Genomic DNA, 7984 nt, shown 5'->3' with positions numbered 1-7984 from the left:
TTCAAGGAATCATCTTATTTCTGAAAGGTGTAGGCCCCCGGCAGCCGTAGGCCCCTGTCCCGTCAGCCGTAGGCCCCTGTCCCGTCAGCCAAAGGCCCCCGTCAGCCGTAGGCCCCTGTCCCGTCAGCCGTAGGCCCCCGTCAGCCGTAGGCCCCCGTCAGCCGTAGGCCCCCGTCAGCCGTTACATTGCGCTCTAGGGAAAGAAACCTTTCTGGGCAGATTTCTTTGGCTGCAGTACAAATGGAGCGGCCCCTGGGGGCGCTAGCGACATGCTGAGGAGAGCCACGCCCTCTCCAGACACTATAACCGTCCTCATCGCTGGGAGACGGTGATGGAAGACAAACGGGACAAGAAAGCCCCAAAAGAACCCGACAAGTGGCAAAAGAAGCACATATTCAAGTGACTTTTTAAATATATTTTATACAAAGTTATGGATAGGACATTCAGCATTTCCTCCGCGCTGCTCGCATGTCCTCACGGGGCCCCGAAGAGCCCCTGAACAGCAGAGGGAGTGTGTGTCCATGTGCTCCTGGTTCTTTGAGCCTCCTCTGCACCGTCACAGAAGAAGAGCGTCCTCCTGGTGTGACCCTCGTGTCAGCGACGCCACAACACAGACCTGACTCGCCCAAGTCTGCATCAGCCGGAGTAGCAGCAGAGCATGTCGTTTAGCGCCATAAGCGGGCCCCTGAGCCGCGGGCCCCTGAGCCGCGGGCCCCTGAGCCGCGGGCCCCTGAGCCGCGGGCCCCTGAGCCGCGGGCCCCTGAGCCGCGGGCCCCTGAGCCGCGGGCCCCTGGCAGTGCTCAGTCATCAGCAAAGGTGAGGCGTCCCGGGCCCTCGTTCCTCATCCAGCGGCGGTACCTCTTCATGCGAGGGTCAGTCGCCATGCGAACCTTCATCTCCTCATCCTGCTCAAGCTGATACAACTACAGAGACACACAGAGACACAGAGACACACAGACACACACAGAGACACACAGAGACACACAGAGACACACAGAGAGAGACAGAGAGAGACACAGAGACACACAGACACACAGAGAGAGACAGAGAGAGACAGAGAGAGACAGAGACACACAGAGACACACAGAGACACACAGAGACACACAGCGACACAGAGACACAGAGACACACAGAGACACACAGAGAGAGACAGAGACACACAGAGACACACAGAGACACACAGAGACACACAGACACACAGAGAGAGACACAGAGACACACAGACACACATAGAGAGACAGAGAGAGACAGAGAGAGACAGAGAGAGACAGAGACACACAGAGAGACACAGAGACACACAGAGACACACAGAGACACACAGAGACACACAGAGACACACAGAGACACAGAGACACACAGCGACACAGAGACACACAGAGACACACAGAGAGAGACAGAGAGAGACACAGAGACACACATAGAGACAGAGAGACACACAGAGACACACATAGAGACACAAATGGTCAAACTTGTGCAAAATGGAACAAAAACAAGACATAAGTGATGATTCTGAAGCTCAAACTCACCTGGAAGTTGTGTGTGATCCACAGCTCCCTCTGCAGGAAGTCCTGCACAGTGCAGTCCTCCAGAGTGTCGAACTGAGACTGAGACATCTTCATGTTCCTCCTGAAGACACAAGACGCTGCAGGTCAGGACCTAAAGGAGGCCGGCCTCCTTCAGGTCAGGACCTAAAGGGGTTCAGCCTCCTTTGGGTCATAGTTAGGATCATAGGTCATAGTCATGTTTGAGGCCCTCTCCACATGTCGGCCCCTGGTACCTGATGAGGTAGAGCTTCTCGTCGGGGCCGTACTCCTGGCCGCGCAGCCTGAAGCGATACACCCAGGTCCCGTACCAGGCCAGGTAGCGGGCCAGGCCGAGCGGCGCCAGCACCAGCTGACACAGCAGGATGTCCCACACGCGCGGCTTCTCGTAACTGCCCTTGATGTCGATCTTGGTCTTGATGATGTGCCGGATGACCTCCTCCTCCTGCTCGCGCACCTCCTCTTTGCTCCGCCGGTTCTTGCCCCGCTCTTTGGCGCGGCTGAGGAGACCCTGCTGCCGGGCGATCTCTGCCGCCTGCAGCCGGTACTTGGGCACGGTCGCCAGGTAGTTAATGGCTTTGTTGTAGCTGCTGTGCCAGCTGTAGTACTGCAGAGAGGAGACGTTACCACCAGGGGGCACCACACAACACACACTACACACATATACACACCACACGCACATATACACACTACACACTACACACACATACTACACACTACACACACATATACACACTATACACACTACACACACATATACACACCACACGCACACACTATACACACTACACGCACACACTATACACACTACACACACATACACACCACACGCACACACTACACACTACACACACATATACACACCACACGCACACACTATACACACTACACACACATATACACACTATACACACTACACACACATACTACACACTACACACACATATACACACCACACGCACACACTATACACACTACACACACATACACACCACACGCACACACTACACACTACACACACATATACACACTATACACACATACTACACACTACACACACATATACACACCACACGCACACACTATACACACTACACACACATATACACACTATACACACATACTACACACTACACACACATATACACACCACACGCACACACTATACACACTACACACACATACACACCACACGCACACACTACACACTACACACACATATACACACCACACGCACACACTATACACACTACACACACATATACACACTATACACACATACTACACACTACACACACATACTACACACTACACACACATATACACACCACACGCACACACTATACACTACACACACATATACACACTACACACACATACTACACACTACACACACATATACACACCACATGCACACACTATACACACTACACACACATATACACACCACACGCACACACTATACACACACATATACACACCACACGCACACACTATACACACTACACACACATATACACACTACTATACGTCATAAGGCGCTGGTACAGCTGGCAGCCCGGTGTAAACGCTCTCTCTTCTTTCTCACACTTATTGTGCTTTATCTCCTATATTTTGTAAATATAGTTAGGATATTTTTTCTATTTTTCTGTACGATAGGGACACGCGCTGGAATAGTTTTTTAATTCAACTGTTTTTGACTTTTTTCGGCTGGATTTGAGCGTTTTTCGTTGCGTTCGTCGTGTTGTTGTGACGTGAGCTAGCTCCGAGCGAGCCCACCAGCCCCCCCGCGCCCTCCGGCCGCGCTAAAGTACGGCGTGTCGTCGGTACACGTTTATATACACGTTTATATGAAAGAGGAACTTCACCAACGATCGGGACACGCACTGGAATCGCTTTAAATTAACGTGTTTTGACTTTATTCGGCTGGATTGAGTGTTTTCGTCGTGTCGTTGCGATGTGTTTTGGCTCTGAGTCCCCCGGCTCCGGCCCCGCCCCCCGGCTCCGGCCCCGCCCCCCGGCTCCGGCCCCGCCCCCCGGCTCCGGCCCCGCCCCCCGGCCGGCGCCGTACCGCGTTTCCACAAAGGAGGAACTCATGAAACTGAGGAGAACAGTCGTCTTACCCGGAGATCGTCACGTTATCCCGGCGCAATACTGACCTAACCTAATACTGATGTGCAATTCTGTCATATGTGCAATTACTGTGAAATTCATGTGCAATGGTATTTATTTATTTGTCTATGGGAGTTTTTATTTATTTATAGGAGATCTTCTACTGAAAGTGTTTTTCAGACTTCCTATAAGTGATCTGTTCTTCTGGATCTACCTGCGTTGCACCAATGAAATTTCCCCATGTGGGACAATAAAGGAATATCTTACCACACACACACACACACACACACACACACACACACACACACACACACACACACACACACACACACACACACACACACACACACACACACACACACACACACACACACACACACACACACACACACACACACACACACACACACACACACACACACACACACACACACACACACACACACACACACACACACACACACACACACACACACACACACACACACACACACACACACACACACACACACACACACACACACACACACACACACACACACACACACACACACACACACACCTGGACCATGGAGATGAAACAGATGCTGACCAGGATGACCAGCCTCACGTCCACTTTAGGGGTCAGTCTGTGCCTGTAGTAGGCGTAGTAATGCTGGTAGTACTCCTCAGGGTGGTCCAGCATGTAGTCATAGTCCCGCCGAGAGTCCTCGTCCTGGAGGGAGGGACGAGGGAGGAGGGGGAGGAGGGAGGGACGAGGAAGGAGGGGGAGGAGAGAGGGAGGAGGGGGAGGAGAGAGGGAGGAGGGAGGAGGGAGGAGAGAGGGAGGAGGGAGGAGAGAGGGACGAGGGAGGAGGGGGAGGAGGGAGAGGAGGGAGGGACGAGGAGTCATTAATGAGTGGATTTTTCCGTTTTGAAGCCTTTTTACACTAGTTCATTGACTCGGGTTCGACTCGCGCTCAGAATATGAGTTAGCGACGCTCGCTAACACTTAGCACGACATGAACCCGTTTAAACCAGACTCTATTCAACTTCAAGATGAACAGGTGAGCAAATATTTACCCTCGTCTCCGAGGGGTTAATCCTGAGCGTAGGGTTAGGGGGGGTTAACCCTGAGCGTAGGGTTAGGGGGGTTAACCCTGAGCGTAGGGTTAGGGGGGGTTAACCCTGAGCGTAGGGTTGGGGGGGTTAACCCTGAGCGTAGGGTTGGGGGGGTTAACCCTGAGCGTAGGGTTAGGGGGGTTAACCCTGAGCGTAGGGTTAGGGGGGGTTAACCCTGAGCGTAGGGTTAGGGGGGTTAACCCTGAGCGTAGGGTTGGGGGGGTTAACCCTGAGCGTAGGGTTGGGGGGGTTAACCCTGAGCGTAGGGTTGGGGGGGTTAACCCTGAGCGTAGGGTTAGGGGGGTTAACCCTGTCACGGTCGCCGTCATGTTGGATTCACTTCCGTCCCGATTCCCTATGACCTAGTGCTGACCCATTTTTTACAGTACATCACAGTGTCTCTGAGCCCCGCCCAGCCCAGCCCAGCCGCGCCCCGCCGCGCCCAGCCCCGCCCCTGAGGCTGAAGTCATATTCTAAAGTGGTTTAGGGGTCACTGGGTCAAATGCCCTAAAGCTGTTGAAGAGAAAGTTATTTGTTGACAGTCCCTGAATGAACAAAGTCGTATAATATTAATATTTAATATTTATACTTAATAAAAAGAACAGATAACTTATAGAAAAGCTCTTATACTATATCATAATAATGATAATAATAATAGTGACACTTATTAACAGCTGTTTTATGGACGGAGAATATTGAAAACACATGAATATTATATTAATATCATATTGAAACTTTTATCATGTCCCTAAACAACTGTGAAAGTCCAATATCTGAACATCCGGGCCACACAGAGGCTTTGTTTACTTTGTGGACAGTCACACGTAAGCGTCACCGTCCACACGAGCCAACACCGGCTCTGACCCACGGCCCGGTCCCCGGTCCCCGGTCCCGCACAAACCTTAAGCGTCTCGTAGGCGGTTGCGATCTGCAGAAACCGCACGTGCGCCTCCTCCGCGGTCCCGGCCCCGTGCTCGGCTCTGAAGCGGTCCGGGTGGAAGCGGCGCGCCAGCTGCCGGTACGCGCGGGCGATCTCGGCTTTGGCGGCGTCGCGCGTCACCCCGAGCACGTCGTAGCAGACCTCGGTCCCGCAGTAGAGGCCCTCCAGGAGCCCGTACACCGAGCGCACCGGGCAGAGGCACAAGAGAAGCGCGAGCACCACCAGCCGCCGCGTCAGCCGCTCCGGGGCCGCCATCTCTGCGCCCGGACCGGTGTCTGTGCTGCGCTCAGGAGGAGGAACCGGAAACCACCGGGAACCACGGAGGAAACACGTCACAAGCACCGTCAGCACCGGAGGAGCGCCACAGCGTCACTTCTGTGAGCGGCGGCCACCGGAAGTGCAGCCTCTGTGTGTTATACTGCCCTCTACTGGAGGAAAGAGCGACTACACAGGAGGAGAGAGGGAGGAGAGAGGGAGGGAGGAGAGAGGGAGGAGAGAGGGAGGAGAGAGGGAGGGAGGAGAGAGGGAGGAGAGAGGGAGGAGAGAGGGAGGAGAGAGGGAGGGAGGAGAGAGAGGGAGGAGAGAGGGAGGAGAGAGGGAGGAGAGAGGGAGGGAGGAGAGAGAGGGAGGGAGGAGAGAGGGAGGAGAGAGGGAGGAGAGAGGGAGGGAGGAGAGAGGGAGGAGAGAGGGAGGAGAGAGGGAGGAGAGAGGGAGGGAGGAGAGAGAGGGAGGAGAGAGGGAGGAGAGAGGGAGGGAGGAGAGAGAGGGAGGGAGGAGAGAGGGAGGAGAGAGGGAGGGAGGAGAGAGAGGGAGGGAGGAGAGAGGGAGGAGAGAGGGAGGGAGGAGAGAGAGGGAGGAGAGAGAGGGAGGAGAAAGGGAGGAGAGAGGGAGGGAGGAGAGAGAGGGAGGGAGGAGAGAGGGAGGAGAGAGGGAGGGAGGAGAGAGAGGGAGGAAGGAGAGAGGGAGGAGAGAGGGAGGGAGGAGAGAGAGGGAGGGAGGAGAGAGGGAGGAGAGAGGGAGGGAGGAGAGAGGGAGGAGAGAGGGAGGAGAGCGGGAGGAGAGAGGGAGGGAGGGAGGGAGGAGAGAGGGAGGAGAGAGGGAGGAGAGAGGGAGGGAGGAGAGAGAGGGAGGAGAGAGGGAGGAGAGAGGGAGGGAGGGAGGAGAGAGGGAGGAGAGGGAGGAGAGAGGGAGGGAGGGAGGAGAGAGGGAGGAGAGGGAGGAGAGAGGGAGGAGAGAGGGAGGAGAGAGGGAGGGAGGGAGGGAGGGAGGAGAGAGGGAGGAGAGAGGGAGGAGAGAGGGAGGGAGGAGAGAGAGGGAGGGAGGAGAGAGGGAGGAGAGAGGGAGGGAGGAGAGAGAGGGAGGGAGGAGAGAGGGAGGAGAGAGGGAGGGAGGAGAGAGAGGGAGGGAGGAGAGAGGGAGGAGAGAGGGAGGAGAGAGGGAGGGAGGAGAGAGGGAGGAGAGAGGGAGGAGAGAGGGAGGAGAGAGGGAGGGAGGAGAGAGAGGGAGGAGAGAGGGAGGAGAGAGGGAGGAGAGAGGGAGGGAGGAGAGAGAGGGAGGGAGGAGAGAGGGAGGAGAGAGGGAGGGAGGAGAGAGAGGGAGGGAGGAGAGAGGGAGGAGAAAGGGAGGAGAGAGGGAGGGAGGAGAGAGAGGGAGGGAGGAGAGAGGGAGGAGAGAGGGAGGGAGGAGAGAGAGGGAGGAAGGAGAGAGGGAGGAGAGAGGGAGGAGAGAGGGAGGGAGGAGAGAGAGGGAGGGAGGAGAGAGGGAGGAGAGAGGGAGGGAGGGAGGGAGGAGAGAGGGAGGAGAGAGGGAGGAGAGAGGGAGGGAGGAGAGAGAGGGAGGAGAGAGGGAGGAGAGAGGGAGGGAGGGAGGAGAGAGGGAGGAGAGGGAGGAGAGAGGGAGGGAGGGAGGAGAGAGGGAGGAGAGGGAGGAGAGAGGGAGGAGAGAGGGAGGAGAGAGGGAGGGAGGGAGGGAGGGAGGAGAGAGGGAGGAGAGAGGGAGGAGAGAGGGAGGGAGGAGAGAGAGGGAGGGAGGAGAGAGGGAGGAGAGAGGGAGGGAGGAGAGAGAGGGAGGGAGGAGAGAGGGAGGAGAGAGGGAGGGAGGAGAGAGAGGGAGGGAGGAGAGAGGGAGGGGCGTGTTCTGCCCGTGAAGACTCTTCACATTATGGTTTATTAAAAGCCAATATGTTTATCACGACCTTTATTTGATGCTTTTACAAAAAAAAGCGGCGCTTTTAACGTGGATCTGACGACACGGCGTATTTGACATGTATTTGACATGTATTTGACATGTA

General features: G+C 55.4%; 1 protein-coding gene across 1 annotated transcript; it reads right to left on the bottom strand.

Moving 5' to 3' along the window:
- Positions 1–475: 475 nt before the first annotated feature.
- dnajc25 (DnaJ (Hsp40) homolog, subfamily C, member 25) lies at positions 476–5993 on the bottom strand. Its single transcript, XM_072454697.1, has 5 exons — positions 5656–5993; positions 4216–4368; positions 1778–2148; positions 1527–1626; positions 476–923 (listed from the first exon to the last, which is right to left on the bottom strand). The coding sequence occupies exons 1-5, from the start codon at positions 5947–5949 to the stop codon at positions 801–803; spliced, it is 1041 nt and encodes a 346-aa protein (XP_072310798.1). The 5' UTR covers positions 5950–5993; the 3' UTR covers positions 476–800.
- Positions 5994–7984: the final 1991 nt, after the last annotated feature.

This window comes from Eucyclogobius newberryi, unplaced genomic scaffold (assembly GCF_026437365.1).
Source record: "Eucyclogobius newberryi isolate DKJ021-1_F unplaced genomic scaffold, fEucNew1.0.hap1 SCAF_2, whole genome shotgun sequence".
Taxonomy (NCBI): Eukaryota; Metazoa; Chordata; class Actinopteri; order Gobiiformes; family Gobiidae; genus Eucyclogobius; species Eucyclogobius newberryi.
The sequence above is the reverse complement of the archived record's forward strand: the minus strand, read 5'-3'. Positions and strand labels throughout refer to the sequence as shown.

Coding starts and splice junctions, on each gene's coding strand:
- dnajc25 (XM_072454697.1), bottom strand. CDS start 5,949: ATGGCGGCCCCGGAGCGGCTGACGCGGCGGCTGGTGGTGCTCGCGCTT. Junction 4,369..5,655: donor CCGCCTACGAGACGCTTAAG/GTTTGTGCGGGA, acceptor CCCTCCCTCCAG/GACGAGGACTCTCGGCGGGA. Junction 924..1,526: donor GGATCACACACAACTTCCAG/GTGAGTTTGAGC, acceptor GTGTCTCTGTAG/TTGTATCAGCTTGAGCAGGA.